Raw genomic sequence first — 20,957 nt, 5'->3', positions numbered from 1 at the left:
CTATAAAGAAGACTCTATAAAAATTTTAAGTCAATCGGTCAGGTAGAACCTGAGAAATCGTGGGTATCGTTCCGAAAAAGTCAGTTTTGAGAAAAACGCGTTTAAAGTTTCGCGTAAAGTCTTTTGTTCGATTAGTTCCGGCCGAACCAGTTTGGATGCCGGGTCCGAAGAATGCCTATATCTCCGAAAATAATTTGAATTTTGAAAAATCCTACTGTACACATATTCTTGAATAGTTAAACTTTGAAAACATAAAAAAAAAATTTCGTTTTTTTGTTAATTTCTAGACCAGAATACCCCCTTAATATTTATACAGTTATATGCATTCAGCTACTACTTAGATGCCCCAAGTATGATTTTTAATATTTTTTTGCGTGCGTTTGCCCATCATTAGCGCACTGGCAAACAGGTGGCTGCACAAACACCGAAACACATACACTCCATTACATACATACATATATATATATATTTTATTTTATGATATTTCGCTGAATGGCAGCATTTGTTGAGGCGCACTTGCAGCTCTACAGGCAATTTAATGTCATTTAATCTGCTCTAAGTACAGCTATCAAAGTCTATATGTAAGTGTATAGCTTGCGCAAATACATATCTACCGCGTTACTTTTTTTATTATTTTAAATATTACGGTTAATAAACTAAGTCAAGCCTTTATTGGTTCATTGCCTTATTGGCTACTTATGAAATTGCACAAGACACTCAAAGCCTTTCAGTCGCAATATAAATAATAAACATTAACCTCGCGCATAAGCAATTAATTAAAAAAGAATCATACAAATCGATTTGAGTGCAAAAACAAACACAATTACTCACATAAAGATAAAAGAAATCACAGACACACCGATAATTATCAATCAATTTGTGTATTCGTACTTACATAATATGAGTATAATAAACATGAGTAGAGGTTATTCACTTCAGGAGTGCGTTGAGTGCAGGATGTTGGCACTCCAATATTTTTAGGCCAAATTTCCAGAATGATCGAAGTAAGGCCAAGAGACGAAAACTCGGTCTTAAATAGGTGACTGGTCTCATATTTATTCAGCTTACAAATTAAGTCGAAAATGTTTGAAAAATTCTGATATATTTTCTCAACATAATATCCTCTTAGATCGTTAGGTTAGTTTATTTTGGCAGGCTAATATTGTGGGGACCCCAGCTGCTTACAGCGTAGTCTTGCCAATGCGGGACAAGTGCACAAGAGATGCTCCATTGTTTCCCTGCTGCCCTGCTCTAGGTATTTCCTGCAGTCTTCTCGGTCTGTCAGCTCCATTTTGCGGGCGTGTGTCGCCATCAGACAGTGACCGGTTAGTATTGCCATAATGTTCCTACAGTCTGTGCTATCGAGTACCAATATGAAAATTGTGTACTTCAGATTTAAATCGTTAGACTTAATGCAGCGATTCTGCAACAAAAATTTTTAACTGGTCTAAGAGATATGTATGTTTTCTGGAGATCTTCAAAGAAAGCCGTGACGGCAAACACTTTCTTATTTGACACATATTTCCTTCCGGCCGTGACTTTTTCAAGTTTGGAACCAAAAAATATAACGCTTGGCCAAATCTGAAGTGTACCGTGAATGAGGTAGCAGGTTATAAGCTAGTTCGAGCTATCCGGTAGTGTCGTTGGCAGAAGTGCAAAAGCGCACTTTTTTCTTCGCCAAATGGAACGGTTTTTTCTGCAATTCAGTACCTAAATTTACCCAATATTTCTACATAATAGAGTCAGTTTTGGCCTTGTTCAAGAAATTCACACCTTATGAGCCCCAAAAACGGCGGACATCCACTTTCTGGTTTATAAGCTAGTGTTCGTCTTTTTTCAGTGAACGTTCGACCGGTGAAGTCCACTGTTTCGACTGTTCCTTGGAATTTGGCGTACACCAGTGGATCCATATTTTGTCAGTGATAACAAAACTACGCAGAAACTCTTTCGGGATTACGCTTAAATAGCGTCACACACTGCGGGGCGGACGGTTGCGCTTTTTGTCCGAGGTTTTTGAGCAGTCGGCAGTCTGTTAATATGAGGTTGTAAACTTTTGTCCCGTTATTCTCCATGGTAGCCATCACCGTATATAGCATTTAAGTCTGCTGTGATGCCACGTAGCGATTTCTTTTTTGACAGAGAGTCAAATCACCGACCGATATTGCTCTTTTGCATTTTTCTAAAATCCGCAGACACGTAGTTTTCCACGTGAGGTCAAAACGAAATACCGAATCCGATTCATCTGAATGTAAGAGGCAAAGTATTTCTTGGACAGTAGTGTGATTCAACATAAACTATCATTTCATTCTTCTGGTTTATTATTTCTTGAGTTGAAATATTTCAACCGCTAGAAATTGTAAAAAAATAAATATAAAATAAAAATATATTACTAAGAACATTAATAATTACTTTTACATTAGAATCGCCTAAATAATTTAAATAATTTTAACACTTTTTGTCTACTCGCCATTTTCTTTCTTCCAGCAGGAAATGCTTCCATGCCGCCTACTACTACTTGGACGACCCGCCACACCATCCCAACTTGCCGCAAGTCGACTGGGAGGCACCCGTCGAGGTGGCCGGTGAGATACGCGCCGCTGTGCCGGTCAATGAATTCGCCAAGCATGTGGCCTCGCTGCATGCCGACGGCGATATCGGCTTTAGTCGCGAATACGAGGCGATCCAAAACGAATCGATTGATGATTTACCCTGCGAACATTCCCAGCATCCAGAGAACAAGCGCAAGAATCGCTATCTCAATATAACAGCCTGTAAGTCGCAATATTTAACTCTTATGAAGTAAACAAAACTACATACTTCTTTCTAACACACAGACGATCACAGTCGCGTACACCTGCATCCCACGCCCGGACAGAAAAAGAATCTTGACTACATTAATGCCAATTTCATTGATGGCTATCAGAAATCGCGCGCCTTCATCGGCACGCAGGGTCCACTGCCAGACACATTCGACTGCTTCTGGCGCATGATTTGGGAGCAGCGTGTGTCCATAATTGTTATGATTACCAATTTAGTGGAGCGCGGTCGTCGAAAATGCGATATGTATTGGCCGAAGGACGGCGTCGAGACCTATGGTGTTATACAAGTGAAAATGGTCGATGAGGAGGTTATGTCCACCTACACTGTGCGTACGCTACAAATCAAGCACTTGAAGGTAAAACAGGTATGAACACAACGCTTGAAAGTTCTTTCGCTCAAATTAGATTTTAATATATTCTATAGTTAAAGAAAAAGAAGCAATGCAATGCGGAGAAAATTGTGTATCAGTACCACTACACAAATTGGCCCGATCACGGCACACCCGATCATCCACTGCCAGTGTTGGACTTTGTGAAGAAATCCTCCGCTGCGAATCCGGACGATGCGGGTCCCATTGTGGTGCACTGCAGGTGAGTACGCTTCTATATAAAACCAATCAGAATCTACTACAATTTTTATTATTTATTTCTATTGCGCGCTCGTAGTGCCGGTGTTGGTCGTACCGGCACCTACATCGTCTTGGACGCCATGCTTAAGCAAATACAACAGAAATTAGTCGTAAACGTATTCGGTTTCTTACGACACATACGCATACAGCGTAATTTCCTCGTACAAACCGAGGAGCAATATATATTCATACACGATGCGCTCGTCGAGGCGATTGCTTCGGGCGAAACAAATTTGCGTACCGAGCAAATCGAAGAACTGAAGAACTGCACACCATATCTGGAGCAGCAGTACAAAAATATTATACAATTCCAAACGAAAGACATACACATTGCATCTGCGATGAAGCAGGTGAATTCGGTGAAAAATCGTGGTGCCATATTCCCCATTGAGAGTAGTCGTGTCCATCTGACGCCCAAACCGGGCGAGGAGGGTAGCGATTATATAAATGCGTCGTGGCTCCACGGTTTTCGGCGTTTACGTGACTTCATCGTCACACAGCATCCGATGTCGCATACCATGAAAGACTTCTGGCAAATGGTGTGGGACCATAATGCGCAGACAATTGTACTGCTGTCGTCGCTGGACGAGATTGTAAGTTCTTAGCTGGAGTTTATTTTACTATACTATACTATACTATCTCGCTTTGCAGAATTTCGCACAATTTTGGCCAGATGACACGCAACCCATCGAAAGCGATTACTATCGCGTCAAATTTCTACGTAAAACGAACAAAAGCGATTATGTTAGTCGTGATTTTGTCATACAATCGATACAAGATGATTACGAGCTAAATGTGAAAATGCTACACTGTCCCAGTTGGCCGGAGATGACGAATCCGAAGAGTATTTACGATTTCATTGTTGATGTACACGAACGTTGTGCCGATTATCGCAATGGACCAATCGTCGTTGTGGATAGGTAAGACTTCAATAAGCGCAGTATATTTATATAAACTCGATGAAGCCTTCTGAGCACACTGTATCACAGAAATAAATGTAGAATCACTCTTCAGCCAATATTTAGATATATTTATGCTCGTGACACTCTAATATAGTGAGAATTGCAGTTGAATTATTGAACTTGCTTTTGTAGTAGTATGTGCGCAAGAGGTGGCTTAACCACAAAACCTTTAGGCTTTTAATATTTACATAATTCTCTTCAGTCTGTTTCGGTAACGTAACACACTGAAAAATTTGTTATTGCTAAGGTATTGAGCTAGCGGGCCACAGAACATTTAATTTATGGGAAACGCTGCTGCAAATTACCATAAGCCAGATGTTAATCAGACAGTGCTGATAATTCATCTTGCAGTGCAGCGAATCAAACAAAAAATTGGTATAAATCATATAACCTGGCATAATGAAATCTTCTTCTACTTCTTTATTGGCGTAGACACTTATTATATTATACACTTACGCGCTTATAGACGAGTTTAAAACAGCGCGCCAGTCGATCTTCCTTTTCGCTTTTTGGCGCCAATTGGAGATTCCAAGTTTAGCCAGGTCCTTCTCCACCTGGTCTTTCCAACGCAGTGGAGGTCTTCCTCTTCTTCTGCTTCCCCCGGAGAGTACTGTGTCAAATAATCTCACAGCTGGAGTGTTTTCATCCATTCGGACGACATGAGCTTAGCCATTGTAGTATTATATCGTCGTATATCTCGTACAGCTCATCGTTCCATCGATTGTGGTATTTGCCGTTGTCAATGCACAAAGGACCAAAAACTACCTTTCGAAAACTCATAACGCCGACTCATCAGATGTCATCGTCCATGCCTCTGCACCATATAGCAGGACGGAATTGATAAGTGACTTATAGAATTTGATTCCTGTTCGTCGAGAGAAGACTTTACTTCTCAATTGCCTACTCAATCCAAAGTAACACCGGTTGTCATGGGTTATTCCGCGTTGGATTTCGAGGCTGACATTGTTGTTGATGTTAATGCTGGTTCCAAGATAGACAAATTTATCTACAACTTCGAAGATATGACTGCCAACAGTGACGAGGGAGCCTAGTCGCGAGTGCGACGAATGTTTGTTTGATGACAGGAGATATTTCGTCTAACCCTCGTTCACTGCCAGACCGCTTTTCTTTGCTTCCTTATCCAGTCTGGAGAAAGCAGAACTAACGGCGCGGTTGTTATGGCCAATGATATCAATATTAATATGTGGCTCTTATAAAAGATTGTACCTTCTCGATTCAGCTCTAGAGCCCGAATTATTATCTGCAGCAGTAGATATAGGATGTCGCCTTCTCTGAAACCTTATTTAATAATGAACTGCTCGGATAGGTCCTTCCCGATCGTGACGGAGCTTTTGGTATTGCTCAGCGTCAGTTTACATAGCCTTATTACTTTTGCGGGGATACCAAATTCGGACATAGCGGCATAAAGGCAGCTCCTTTTCATACTGTCAAAAGCAGCTTTGTAATCGACGAAGAGGTGATGTGTATCGATCCTCTTTTCAAGGGTATTTTCCAAGCTACAGTGATAAAGTCCAATGAGTTTGTTGACTGTGGGCTTTAATCTTTCACACAATACACTCGGTAGAACTTTATTGTGATGTTGAGGAGGCTTATCCCACGGTAGTTGGATTGGCAGATTGTGGGGTTTCCATTTTTGTGGATTGGGTAGAGCACATTTCAATCGTATTTTTATAAAAGCACATATACATACTAACGAAATAAACAAAAATTAGACAAAAAAGCTTTCAAAATTTCACACCAGAATTGTGCGCCTTAAACAATAGTGAATAATAAATGTTTTATACTTTTTCGGAATCGAATTTCTGAGATGAAAGAATATCAATTATTTCATAATTGTTTTATTAAAATCGATTTCTCCTTATTTTCCGATTGCGCCGAATCCATCTTAACTTTGCCAAATATCGCACACCAAACTCACCACGAACACCATAAAATTCAACACAAACAGATATGGCGGCGCACAGGCGTGCACCTTCTGCGCCATCTCGTCCCTGGCGATGGAAATGGAATACTGCAGCACGGCGAGCATTTACCAGTACGCCAAGCTGTACCACAACAAGCGGCCGGGCGTTTGGACATCCAGCGAGGACATACGCCTAATCTACAATATACTCTCGTTTTTGCCACGCAACCTGCAACTGCTCGAACGCACAGCGTTGCGCACGGAATTCGAGGATGTGACAACGGCCACGCCGGATCTCTACAGCAAAATCTGTAGCAATGGTAATATAAATGCCCAACAAAATTGTAATAATTTGGTCTATCATAATCATAGTAGTAGCGTAAACCATAGTAATAGTATTAGTAATACAAATGTGCTAAATGCAAATGCAAATGCAAATGCTTGTAACAATACCAACAACACCACCACAAACAATCTGAATACAAATTATATAACAAACACTACAACAACAACAACAACGACTGCTACAGCCACTACACCAACAACGATTGATACTAGTGGTGGCAACATAACACCACCAACAACGCTGACGCCCAATACGAGCGCAAATAGTTTACAATATCAACAACAACAACAACAACACCAACAATCATCACAGCAACAACCTCATTATGCATCACAACACATGCAGTCGCTCAATTCAGTACAGTCACCAACAACAACAAACAACACACCAGCAACATCAAACTCACAGACAGCAACACCAACACCATTACCATCATCATTTGCATCAAGCACAACACCAACAATCTCAACATCACCAGCCGCACCACTAGCATCAATAACGGCAAACAATAATAGTACGGCTATGTTTACAACAACAACACCCGATTTGACCAATATGACGACCAACAGCAACAGCATCAACAACACTAACAATTGTAATGCTAATCTAATTGGTAATGCTAATTATAATGAAAATTTCGCTAATACTAATACTACTACTAATGCCTACACTACTGCCACCACCAACACCAACACCACTAGCCAACATAATACAATACCCTATTGTGTAAACCCCAATATGAATACCAACACCAACACCAATACCACTATCACCACCAACACCGATTCCGTTTCCACAAATCATTATACAACAAATACAACAACACCCACTTCCATTGCTGCTATTTCCACTAATGGTGAACGGTTTTCTCTTGTAAATAATTTGGAACAACAACAACAACACCAACACCTTAATGAACAACTACAACAACAACCACACCAATATGAACCAACTCATCTGCACCATCATCATAACCAACAACAACAACAACCATCACAACTAACTTCGTTAACTGACGCCGTCGACGAACTGCAATTGCATGGCACGAATGGTAATTCAAACCTTACAACACCAACAACAACAACTAATGGCATCGATCGTTACGCAACAACAATGCCACTACCGCCACCGCCACCTGCTTTCGGCAATGAAACGGATTTGGCTCTACAACAACAACAACAACAAATGCATCAACATCTGCAACAACTACAACACGACCACCAACTGGATCCGCTAAATTCGAACGCTGACGTGAACGCTTCAATCATATCTACGCCCTGTTCGGATGACATAATTGATGGCCTAACACCACTGTTACCCCCTCCACCGCCACAATACCCCAACAACGCCTATGCAAATAACACTTGCAACATGGGTGTTGTTAACGCCACCACACCGTTAACAAAATCCTCATCCAACACGTCTGTATCTTCTGCAAACGCAACGATTAATTACAATGGTAATGGTTACGGTAATGGTAACGGGAATAATAATCAAATCCATTTGCATGGTAATGGTAACGGTTTATTAAATGCTACTAATACTAATACGAAACAAATGACAACTCTAACAACAACTAAAGCAGCGACTGTTACAGATGCTCAAAGTTTAGATATTGTAGGTTAGAATTACAAAAAGTAAACAAGCAAAAAAATTAAATATAAATATATATGTATAAATATATTAAATTAAACGTACGTATAAATATGCGTAGCAGTTAAGTGGTAGCTATTAAGGAACAAGTGAAATTTATAAATAGACTAACAAATTATTTTTATGCAAATTACAATTAAAAAATAATAAAAACAGCAAAGAGAATGAAAATGAAAATGAAAAAGAAAAAGAAAAATCGCAAATGCTCGCGAGCCCATCTAGGCGTGATTGTAAATTTTTCAACGAACACGGCAGTCAACTGCTGATTAAATAACAGTATATAGAGTTGTACTCCACATGAGCAACACTGTTGCGTAAGTGAGCAGTAAACATTTACTAAATATTTATTTTGAGTAATATTTTTAAGTAATTACTGTTTATGTATAAGCATTTGTTTATGTTAGAAATTTTCTAAAAATATTTTTATGCTATATTTATTACAATTAACTGTCCAACTGTCATATATTTATGTATAAAATAAATAAATTTAGTTTCAGTAATTTATTATGTACGCAATGGGATTGTCCTACAAGTTTGTCGCAAACTTTTAAATATTCTTTCGCCATGTAAATGGTTAAAAAAAATAAAGTAACTAAGGTCACTTATACCACGTATTTATTATTGTGTTACGCACTGCAGCCAATTGCTGCAAATTAATTATATTATTTAAATTTTAAATATATTTAAGCAAAGCATGTGTTAAAATTAAGTTTTGTCAAGGAAATTTTCTTACAAATGATTTTTATCCCGTATCTTCGTACACACCCAGTCTTAGTCTTATGAGCGAATGTATACCGAGCAAAATGCAAAAGAGAAATTATTAAAAAATAAATTAACATATTTATATTTAATTATCAACATCACAAGCGTTTGAACGCCTACCATTGTATAGTCATAATTCACAAACAAAAAACACAAACAAAAATAAAATAAAATCCATCTCATATGTTAAATAAATAATAATACAAAAAATATATATATATGCAAATTAAAAAAAATGATTATCCAACAACTTTAAATGCATGCACTTTATTGATTTCTGTGTGTTAAGTACTCGTAAGTAACCACCAAATGCATACACATACATATGTTGCATCTTATATGAATGTGTTTCTAAATATTATAATTTCTTTGATTTCACTTACCGCTTTCGTGAACTTTCATATGATTATGTATAATAAATAGGCAAAATATTGCTGGCATGTAAAAAAATATGTTAAAAAAAACGCAAACATGAATGTAGGATAGGAATTTAACTTTATTTCGATATGTCAATTTGTACGGCAGCTATATCTTATGTTAGTTTGATCCCAACAATTTCTTCCGAGATTGCACTGTCAACTTGGGCTTGGATCGCCCAGTTCGTATTAGTAAATGTTGCTAGCAACATTTTGCACAAACAGCTTTCATTATGTGAAATAAAAAAATGTTCATTATGTGTTCCTGGCATGTGAAAAAATATGTTTAAAAAAACGCAAGCAAATATTAGTAAATGTTGCTTGCAACATGTTGCACAAAAATTTTTCATTAAGAGTTATACATAATCATATATTGCTAGCATATGAAAAATTTTGTTAAAAATCCACAAACGTATATTAGTAAATGTTGCTAGCAACATGTTGCAAAAAAACTTTCATTATAATACAATAATTAGTCATTTGATTGTTGGAAATAGAAGAATTTTGATTAAAGAAACTTCAGGAAAATATTACCAAATGTTGCTAGCAACATGTTGCATAAAAAAATTTCATAATGTGTTATACATAGTCAAATATACCTGGCATATGGAGGATTTCATTCAAAGGAACTGCAGACAAATATTACTTAATGTTGCTAGCAACATTTTGCACAAAAACTTAATTATTTGTAATAAATATCAAAATATTGTTGGTAGATTTTGTTCAAATAAACTTTTGATGGAATAAATGTTGCTAGCAGCATATTTGTAATAAATAATAAAAATATTGCTGGCTTGTGAGGGATTTCGTTTTAAAAAATTTAAGACAAATGTAGCTAAATGTTGCTAGGAAGCAAGTGGAAAATTGTATTCAAAGCATCTGGTAAAAAACATGAGTAAATTTTGCTAGCAACATGTTTCACAAAAAAATTGTATCGACATCATTTATTAATAATCTACTTACTGTTTTTTACTGTTAACTGCAACATGTTGCCCTGTATTTTTGCGCAACATTTACCAATAATATTTATTAAAGAAATACCATTGCAATAGTTTTTACGGTTATTTGAGCTATTGGAATTGTTTTTAAATTAGAATGAGAATTATTTTCATCAATATCGCCAAAAGGTTGCAGTAGAAAATGTTGCACGGCATTTCTTCTAACATGTTATTGGCAAAAAAAAAATCTTGCTTAATTGTAAACAAATTTCAATTCAATTGCGGTATGCCAACTAACTTTTTGTTTAAATATTATAAGAATATACTGCAGTAATAGATATTGCTGAAAAAAATATTGCGCAATACTTTTTACGATTTTCTTTACAGAAACGACAGTTGATTATTTTATATCTTTAAAAAAGGAACAAACACAAATATGTTTGTTGTGGTGCCAGCAAAAAAAAATATTTTAGTAAATTGTTACACAACAATGTTGCCAGCATTTCGAAAATGACTCGAATTTCCGTTTGTATGCGTAGCCAAACGTTTCAAGCGGTTTTTTTTTAGCGTCGAGCAGTTTTAGCTTAAAATATTCCGGTTTTCGGTTAGTCATAAAAATTGCTTTAAAATGAACAATGGAAGTAAGCTCTACATAGGTTGGACCATGATAGGGAGACGAATACTTTATGCTGGCCTCCGGCTTTCAATACATCTTCCATTCCATTCTGCGTGAAGTAATTTCTATACAGAATCACAGCATGAAAAGGCGAACCTGAAACCTTATTGAAATAAAATGAAAGGCATAACCTCAAAATATCAAGCTCTGGCAAAAGTGAATTAAAACTTTATTTCCCGGTACTCTGAATAAAAACTTTATTGCCCGGTACTCAAATTTAGAAAACACCTTTTATTGCTAAATATAGAATGTCGCAAAATCATAATTTAATTGTTTTTAATTCATTTAAAATTTTTTTTAATTTTTTTTATTAATTTTTATTTTTTTTTATTTAGTTTATTTTAAATTAATTATATATTTTTTTAATTAATTATATTTTAAATTAATTAATTTATTTTTAAAATTAATTATATTTTTTTTAATTAATTTATTTATTTTTTAATTAAATTTTTTTAATTAGTTAATTTTTTTTAATTAATTAATTTTTTTTCTAATTTTTATATTTTCGTAATTGAGGTTTAACTTAAGGTGTTATTTATGCCTTGACAATGCAAATAAATATGTTTATATTTTCCAAAGGCTTCAGTAATTAAAAAATAACTGATTTCGTTTTGTTTTCATTTAAATTTTACGAGATAACTAAATAATTTAATTATTTCATTTTATATCTATATTTTTGTGTTACTTTCATTTATTTTTTTAGACATGAAAAAAGAAATAATTATTGACTATAAGTAATTATTAAAAGAATTTATATTTTTATAAAAATAATAATTATTATAATTATTAATAATTAAAATAAGAATTGAAATTGTTAATATAAAACCAAAAAAAAATTAAATTATTATATTTATTATTTTAGTATTTTTTTAATAATTATAATAATTTTACTTTTTTGGTTTTATATTAAACATTTTTAAGTTTTATTTTGTTGTTAATTATTGATTATTAGTAGTTATTATTATAATAAAATAATTATTAATTATAATATAATATAATTATATTAATAATTAATTAAAATAATAAAATTTAATTATGATAATTATTTTCTATCTACTTTATATAAGTGTTGTAGCCGTCTTAAAATGGCAATTGTTTTTTTGGTTCAAAAATTATAAATAATAATTTGTTATTAAATAATAATTTATTATTAAATATTAATTTATGAGCTTGTTGGGAAACTCGTGTCAATATATTTCACATTTTTCCAATAATTGCATTTAAAAAATTAAAACAAAAATTGGTTTTATATTAAAAAATTCTGAATTTTTAATATTTTTTGTTTTTTTTTTTTAATTTGTGTGTCTGTGTGTTAATAATAGTATTAACATTAACAAAAGATAACGAAATGAAGAACACATGCCAGCAATAAAAATGTATTGCAACAAAAATTATTTTCACAATTTATACTTTTTTCACCTGGAGCTATGCATAAGAATCATAAATATTTTCTACTTAAAAAAATAAAAATTACAATAAAAAGTAAAAAAAACTATTTTGCATAACAAACATAAATGTCAAACTACTGAGTGTCCTTGTCTTGTTTCTCATTTGTGTATATTCGTCCGTCCTCATACTTTTCCTTTCAGCACAAAGGCATATTTACAAAGAAAGAAAAAAAAACAAAACAAAAAATTCGAAAAGTAGTGTTTCTCAATGCACAAAAAAGTCACGCAAAACTAGCAAATACTAAAAGAAAAAATTAGAGGAAGAGTAAAACTAGACGATAAAAGCTGTAAACAGACAGATATTTAGTATAAGTAAATTATTTATAAAGAGAGCGAAGACGGAATCATGTGTACAATTGTAAATTTGACCACTGTAAACTAGAAGCTACTAAGGAAATATACACATAAGCAGACATACTACAAACTATATACTATACATATATGTACTATGTACTATATACTATATACATATATGTATGTATAAATATGTATGTATGTATATGTATATGTGTGCACATACACAGTTACACAACTGCAGCAGTTTGCTGTTTAAATAATAAACAATAATGCATAGGTTAAGCATAATTGTAATTAACGTGTATGTATGTATGTAAGTGTAGTGCGCAAAATGTAGTGAGTAAAGAAGCGTTGACATATGGAATAATGAGCGATTGCATTTTTGTAGTTTTGCACAAGAGAAATAAACAAAAAAATAAAAGAAAATTAAAACAAAAAAATTAAATAAAATAAATATTTAAATAGTAATTGCACAAGAAGAAATATGAAATTAAATAAATTTAATCAACTCGCGGTAAGCAGGCAATCACGCCTGCGTGCTAATTCTAGTTGCACCTATACATACATACATAACTAAATGGCATAAATGCAAATCACCACTGTAAATACATACATACATACCATAGCTATAGTCGACACTTAGCTATACACGTAGATATATGCGCGTAGATACCGTAACGTAACGAAACGAATGGTGTGAATTCAATTTCAATTAACGAATTTGTAAAAAGTTAAAAAAAATACACTCTAAGTAAAAAAAAGAATGCAATTAAGCAGAGTAATTGTGTATGTATTGTAAAATGGAGTATAAAAACTAAAAAAAGTTAAGCTAAGTGCAAAGAAAACTGAAAATGTGCAGGCCATTAATTATGGTTGGCAAGTCGCAAGTGTGCAGAAAGCTTAAAGATACACAGACACACATGCATATATGTATGTGGCAATGTACGGTCAGCATTTGTATGTATGTAATGATAACTGCGAATTTTAACAAGCAGATGTTAAAAATTATTTGATTATTAAAGCTAATTGCAGCTCATTTTCGCTTGAGAATATTATAAAACACTGCAGAGTATTATTAACAGTTAATTTATTTCATTTAATAGTTGTTGTTTTTATTTTTGTTTTTTTTTTTATACAGGCCGAAATTTTTAAATTGAAATTAATTAAAAAAATATTTAAATTAAATATAAAAATTATTTATAAATAATTATTTTATTTTTTAATTATAAATAAAAAAATTAAAAATTGTTTATTTATAAATTAAAAATAATTTAAAAATTTTATATTTTTTAACTAGTAGTTGAAGCAAAACAATTTTCAAATTTAAATAAAAAAAAAAACAAAACAAGATAAAGGGTAATACATTTCGAGGTTCCTTAATTTTTTTTAAAGAAAAAATAAAGAAACTAAAAAATTAATGGGGAACGTTTATTATCATTCGAAGGAACATTTTTTTGCATTTATTTTTCCAAAATAATCTCTTCCAAATGTTGCCCACAACTACGTCTCAGATAGTCCATCCGTTGAGTCCGATTAGTCGATGGCTCGTTCGAGCATTTCGACTGGTAACTGACGAATGACACGCGTGCTCTTTTGCTCCAAGGCCTGAATCGCAGCGGGATTGTCCACATACTTAGACTCTAGACTTTACATAACCCTACAGGAAAAAGTCTAATGGTGTGATATCACACGATCTTGGTGGCCAATCGACCGGCCCAAAACATGAAATTATCTGCTCACTTCCAATATAAATAAATCCATTGATTGATGCGATATACTCGTATGGGAAGTGGCGCCGTCTTATTTAAATCAAATATCGCCGAGATCACGAGCTTCAATTTCAGGCATTAAATAGTCGGTTATGATGGTGCGACAACCGTCGCAATTGATAGTTACGTTCTCACCGCCATCATTTTTGAAGAAATGTGAACTGATGATTCCACCAGCCCACAAACCACACCGAACCGTTGTGTTTGCTGGATGAAATGGCAGCTCTTGAATCTCTTCAGGTGGCAATTTAGTTTTTTTTCATACCCATTGAGCCAGAAATGGACGCCATCGCTGAACAAAATTTGGCTCGAAGACATCGGATCTTCTTGGAACTTTTCAAGCGAAGCAATGTCGCTTGGGATGGTCAAGTTCGGCTTCAGTTCTTACACGAGCTATATTTTGTGCGCTTTCAATTAAGATCTCGACAAGTCATTCCATACGTCAGCCAGAGTTGCTGCGAACGGCACCCAATAGACTCCACACGGTCTTCGTGTAGACTCTCAGCTACGGCTGCTATACTTGTATTTTCTTCACTGCGTGCTGGACGTGGTCTATTCGATCGAATATTATACAATAAGGCATGCTGGGTCTCAAAGTATGCGATGATGTTGCAATAGTATGCCCAGTAGGCCGATTATTTTGTCTATAAGTTGAGCAAAACGCTCGAAACACATTTTGCACAGATCGTGAATTTCCGTAATAAAATTGACGTTATTTGGGCGTAAGTCTTTCCATGATGAAATACCAAGCAATACTAAACAAAAATAGCACGACAGTTGACGCGACTTACGTGTGATCTGGCAAAAACAGGCTTTTTGAAAAAGTATATCTACTTGGATCACCCGTTATTATATGAATTTAAAAGTGAAAGATTTTGAATTTTCAAAAATTTAATACTGTGCGGCGCATAAATAATAGCAAAAAAATTCGAAATGCTAAGTAATAACAAATATAAACTGATTCGTTCCATACCCTTTCTTTAACTATAAGAATTTTTGTTTATGCAATCTAATTTTTCTGTTTTTCGAAAAACTATAACTTTTTTGAATCTTTTCGAAGCCCATCGTTCAGTTTCATTGCGAAAATTACGCAATGTAAACTTTTGAAACACACAAACAGCTTCTTTTGACATCGAAAACTACTGAACAGGAAGTTCTTAACGCTCCAGTTGTCAACAATTTGATCCTAAATGTATACTAAGTTTCTTAAAAGCTTAAAATTTAAAAATAAATTAACTTTAAAGGGCTGCAGAGGCCGGCTTTTTATTAGCTTGGCATAATAAAGTTTTTTAACCAAATATTTTTTATAAAAACTCAATTTGATATTTCTACAACAACAACACTAAATCATAATAACGGTGAAAAATTAAAATTTTCGTGTCATTTATGAAACTAATCACATACAGGTGTACATACATAAGTGTTAAGTGTTCACAAATGAAAGTAAAAAAAAAACAGAAAACACATTTTTATTTAGCAGATAATACAAATAAGTTTCATATACGGATGAGATTACTAAAAAAATGGTTATTCAACGTAATTAAAAAATTGAGAAAAATGTGATCTACATGTCGATGTAAAATACATACATACAAACATATATATGTATAGGCTAAGCGATTTAGTAGCATAAAGCATATTCATAACACAACAACAAAAACAACTGCGACTGTCACAATTTCTTTCAGTTACAATTAGAATGTTTCTTGTGTGCGCACCAAAACTTGTAAAATATTGAAAAAATTTATAAAAATCATGAAAATTCTGCACAAACACATTTACAATGCAATGCCTATTTTTCTGTACTGACTGGCGAAGCAAAGCAAAGCTTTTAAAGCTGATGCAACTGCTCAGCTTCAAACTATGTATAACCATGTACATACATGCATACAACACATATGTATTTATGTATTGATGTGAAATAGTTTGTAAACTGTGCGAAAATGCATAAATGAATTCATACATACATACGTATATACATAACTAAACAAAATGCAGGCGACATACATAATTATAAAGAGATGAAGGAGGGAACAGAATTGAAATATGAAATTATTTAGCTGCTAAGCATAAGGAGATAAGAATTATAAAAATATATACATTATAAATATAGTATATATACAAATATATTATATTAATGAAAACAGAACATGAATTGAAATGAATAAAAGTATGAAATAAACTAAAAAAGAATAAATCAGAAAAATTTCGTGATTTTTATTTAAAACAGGAAAAAAATCTTAACTTCGGCTGCAGCGCTGCTTTAATACCCTTCACAGGTGCATTTCTTATAACATAAAATTGATGAAAAAGATTATTATCTTCATTTTGAGCGGTCAATTTGTATGGCAGCTATATGTTATAGTAGTTCGATCTGAACAATATCTTCGTAGATTGTAGCGCTGCCTTGGAGAAGAATCCATGCCAAATTTAGTGAAGACATACTGTCAAATAAAAAAGTTTTCCATACAAGAACTGCATATTGATAATTCATTTTGTATGACAGCTATATGCTATAGTTAGCCGATCGCACATTTTCTTCGAAGATTGAATTGTTGCTTTGAAAAATAATGCATTCCAAGTTTCTTAAATATATCTACTCAAATAAAACAGTTTTTCATATAAGAGCTTAGTTTTTAGAAAGAAGGATGTGTTCAAATTTTGGGTCGTTATTTAAAGAACTGAGGGACAAGTTCGCGTATAGACAGGATTGCATATGTATATGTATTCAGCAAATTAAAAAAAATATATATATATGAAAACTACTTCTACTAAAGTTAAAAACTCTGAAAACCAGTTTGCATAAGAAAGGCATCCGCCCAACGGAACTCATTATAAACATGTTGTTTTAATAATTAAAAATTAAGTTTTATTATATTCTTTATTTTTAAAGTCTTTAAAAATTTAAGTTCTTCACGCTTAAATATAAATAAATTAACAATAACATTTAGTAATAACGTAATTTGCTTAATTCAATTATGATCAATGTTAGCAGCGAAATTAATTAACTGATATTGATAAATAACGCGCTATGAAAAATGATTAACTATTATTTTAGTATTTTTCACTCAGTTCAATATACTATATACATATACATATAGAAGTAAGAGTATCACGTAACTTATCAGCTTGCTTTGCTGAGGTAATTATTTAACACTTTTGCTATATAACTACGCTTATTTTCCCGCAATCGTTCTTTGCATTTCCTCTGGATCCTGTACACGCACTGTGAATTCCAGTTTCAGTATGCCATGGTGACTCTTAGGAAAGGCACTGGGTAGCCACTCAAGTTTAAAACTATTTTTATATTCCTGAAATAAGGTAAATGATCTTTTTATGGAACACCCTAGACCAAGGACTTTGTGAAAACATTGCAAACTTACGCTGCTGCCACTTTCAAACCAAATATGTGTCTTATATAGCGACATTTTGGGAAAAACCCGCTTGTATTTGCCGTCGGTAGTGGGCGCAATAGGTTTTATAACATATGGCACAAAATCGCCATCGGAGTTGTATTCAAAAATGCGTTCCGTCTCTAGCGAAATCTGGAAATGTAAGCACAAAAAAAATTTAATTAATGTGAAAAAAATTTAATTAATGTGAAAAAAAAATTTAATTAATGTGAAAAAAAAATTTAATTAATGTGAAAAAAAATTTAATTAATGTGAAAAAAATTTAATTAATGTGAAAAAAAATTAATTAATGTGAAAAAAATTTAATTAATGTGAAAAAAAATTTAATTAATGTGAAAAAAAAATTTAATTAATGTGAAAAAAAATTTATTTAATGTGAAAAAAAATTTTACTTGTATATTAAAATTTTATTTGTGTAATTAGTAACACTATTTCATTTTCCTTCGTTGCTATCAGCGGTGCTTACATTTTTGGTGGTGAAAATGCGACGCACAGTCGATGCAGTTGTAAAGTACCAAACGTACTTTATAAGTCCTTTGTATTTTCCCGTTTTTATGACCGTTGTGCTGCTAGGCATGCGCAGCTTTACGCCGGTACAGAAGGTTTTGCTAAAGTGTGCAAATATTTCCTACAAAATGTAAAAACCCCGAATTAAAAAATTATTTGAATTGCATATGGGGTTAACAAACCTCATGTACATGGAACGTATGCTCTACACTCCTTTCTTCCACAATACCAACACTCTCATTGATTACTTCAATGACATAGTCCAACCACGATGAAAAGGCTAGCGATGGTTCGTCGCCACTTGAAACTATACTTTCCCCATGTGCTGAATGCTGTTCCAAAGGCTTTACACCATTAACAATTATCGATCTCTTTTCCGGTAGTGGTGGAAATTTACGCGTATTTACACTATTCACCAAATCGGAAGCTTTAACTGGACATTTCTTGACCACTGCAATGGTGGGTAACTCGATTGGTGGTGCCTCGACCACGTGATTGGACTTTAATAACGAATTATTATCATAAATGGTTGTCGAATGCGTTAGATTTGCGGTTTCCAGAGTTGTCGGCTCTGTAGCGCAGCTATCGATCGATGTGGTATTATTTAGTATTGGCGCTTCCAATATACTTATACCATTACCTAGCCATGTATGGTCCTGCTGCAACGTGATGTCATCGGTTGTCGATAGATCAATTTGATCGGTTAGTTCAAATTGGTCCATTAGTTCGATTTTGCAATCACTCAGTTCCAAATGTGCAGTAGTAACATTGTTGGATAGTGCTGAAGATGACAGAGATTTTACGCCATTGATGAATGGAGCGTCATGAAATTTGATATCTTCTATGTCCTCTGCAGTAATAGCAAAGCTTAAACCTAAATTCGGATCACCAGGATGTAGTATATCGTTGTGATTGGTAGTAGAATTTATTGCTATAGAACTATCCATTATATTATTTTTATGTAATTGCTCTATAGGGTTGGTGGGATTACTCAGAATAATGTCTTCGAAGTCAGGAATATTCTGCCGCGGTAGTTAAAGAAATATAAAAATTATAATTTAATTATATAGATCCAAGGTATTTTGTTTTGACTCACCTCACCAGACATGAAATCATTATTATAAATAAAAATATCGTCGCCTGGTCGACTATCACCACCGCCCATGTCAAAGTTTCCACCTATATCTATGCTCAAGCCAAACAGCGCGTCCTCCTGTGTTGAATCAACGATTGGCGTCTCAATATAAGTCGGCATCCAATACGATTTCAATGCGCTTGCAAAATTTCCAAAAAGCGCTTTTCCTATGCGGTTACTTAAAACCGCTACCAGCACTAACAAGATGTGATCGCACACCTCTTCCTGCATTACAACCGAATTATCAGGTTCAACTATGATTTTCAGTTTTTTGCATGCACAGGAATATATTCCTTTTTTCGTTGAGCAGCCATTACTGATAGCTGTGACATGTAATCTTCCAGCTGGAAATACTTTTGATAAATCACATTTGACTACAAATAAGGAATTGGAAATTCGTTGCACTGCAGGCACATTATTCTCTTCTTGTTGATATGTATTCCACAAACGTTCCTTATGCTCATTATCTAAGCCATTCAGGTTCCACAAGACATCACGGGAAATAGTAAAGACTTCCGCTTTTTGGAGTGAATCTGGTTTGGTTGTACAGGCTAAAATATGCTTACAAAGATCTGCGTTTGTTGGTACACCTGGACTGCAGGTGTAACATTCGTATTTTGTCGCATCGCTTTTGCTTGACGCTGTAAGTAACACAAAGTTGCGAGGTTGTGCGTTTTGTTCCTTTCTACGTAGTGAGTATAGTGACTTTTGTTTATCCAGACATTGCAGCTGCACTGGATCTAATGGTATATGCGTACGAAGTGCCTCTTTTCGTAATTTACAAAATTGATTTCGACAAATAGAACTGCGTACACCATTCAGCTGGCCGCAGCCGGCGCACCGCCTCACACCACGTAGTGATCCCCGAGAAATGGGCGCTGTTAAGAATTCAAATTTCTTTGGTAAATTACCTAAACCCGCGCGCACTTGATCCGTCATTATGCTAAAATCAACGAAATTTTCCCCAATCTTTACGTTTGTTGTGGTCTACATATTTTGCAAAAAACGAACAAAAACCATATGTTGCAGTGTTGTACAAGGTCTTAAAATGCTGCCCAGACAATATTTCATAGCGATGCTTCAAGTACATATACAATTATAATTGCAACTGTAATTTTAAATGACTTTTCAGGATTTATACAATTCATTAGTGAATGCTGGATATAATTACAATCAAAATATAATTAAAATAAACGCTTTACAGGTTTGCTTTTAAATGTAAAAGAAATTTACCAAACACAATTATTACAGTACGGCAACATT

General features: G+C 34.0%; 2 protein-coding genes across 8 annotated transcripts in view; one reads left to right on the top strand and one right to left on the bottom strand.

Annotated features, from left to right (window-relative positions):
• The window catches only part of LOC120766559 (tyrosine-protein phosphatase 99A), a 531,852-nt gene extending 521,932 nt beyond the window's left edge, over positions 1-9,920 (top strand). For 2 of the 7 annotated variants that reach the window (XM_040092146.1, XM_040092150.1), the window contains 6 exons: positions 2,485-2,771; positions 2,835-3,175; positions 3,244-3,410; positions 3,486-4,041; positions 4,100-4,368; positions 6,380-9,920. In XM_040092146.1, the coding sequence (XP_039948080.1) occupies positions 2,485-2,771; positions 2,835-3,175; positions 3,244-3,410; positions 3,486-4,041; positions 4,100-4,368; positions 6,380-8,306 (3,547 nt within the window). In that variant the 3' untranslated portion in view covers positions 8,307-9,920. Of the gene's footprint in view, positions 1-2,484; positions 2,772-2,834; positions 3,185-3,243; positions 3,411-3,485; positions 4,042-4,099; positions 4,369-6,379 lie in introns of all 7 variants that reach the window. The other 5 variants (XM_040092149.1, XM_040092147.1, XM_040092152.1 and 2 more) reach the window with 4 other exon arrangements.
• A 7,638-nt stretch (positions 9,921-17,558) lies between these two features.
• LOC120782183 lies at positions 17,559-20,696 on the bottom strand. Its single transcript, XM_040114325.1, has 5 exons — positions 19,656-20,696; positions 18,742-19,581; positions 18,519-18,680; positions 18,023-18,184; positions 17,559-17,950 (listed from the first exon to the last, which is right to left on the bottom strand). The coding sequence occupies exons 1-5, from the start codon at positions 20,631-20,633 to the stop codon at positions 17,816-17,818; spliced, it is 2,277 nt and encodes a 758-aa protein (XP_039970259.1). The 5' UTR covers positions 20,634-20,696; the 3' UTR covers positions 17,559-17,815.
• Between the last annotated feature and the right edge of the window lie 261 nt (positions 20,697-20,957).

The sequence above is a fragment of the Bactrocera tryoni genome, chromosome 1 (genome assembly GCF_016617805.1).
Source record: "Bactrocera tryoni isolate S06 chromosome 1, CSIRO_BtryS06_freeze2, whole genome shotgun sequence".
NCBI classification, from domain to species: Eukaryota; Metazoa; Arthropoda; class Insecta; order Diptera; family Tephritidae; genus Bactrocera; species Bactrocera tryoni.
The sequence above is the reverse complement of the archived record's forward strand: the minus strand, read 5'-3'. Positions and strand labels throughout refer to the sequence as shown.

Bases quoted from the DNA above. Each gene is read 5' to 3' on its own strand.
- LOC120782183 (XM_040114325.1), bottom strand. From the start codon at position 20,633: ATGACGGATCAAGTGCGCGCGGGTTTAGGTAATTTACCAAAGAAATTT. The intron at 18,185-18,518 runs GTAAGCACCGCT...TTACATTTCCAG, and splicing joins GCATTTTCACCACCAAAAAT to ATTTCGCTAGAGACGGAACG. The intron at 17,951-18,022 runs GTAAGTTTGCAA...ACCTTATTTCAG, and splicing joins GGTTTGAAAGTGGCAGCAGC to GAATATAAAAATAGTTTTAA.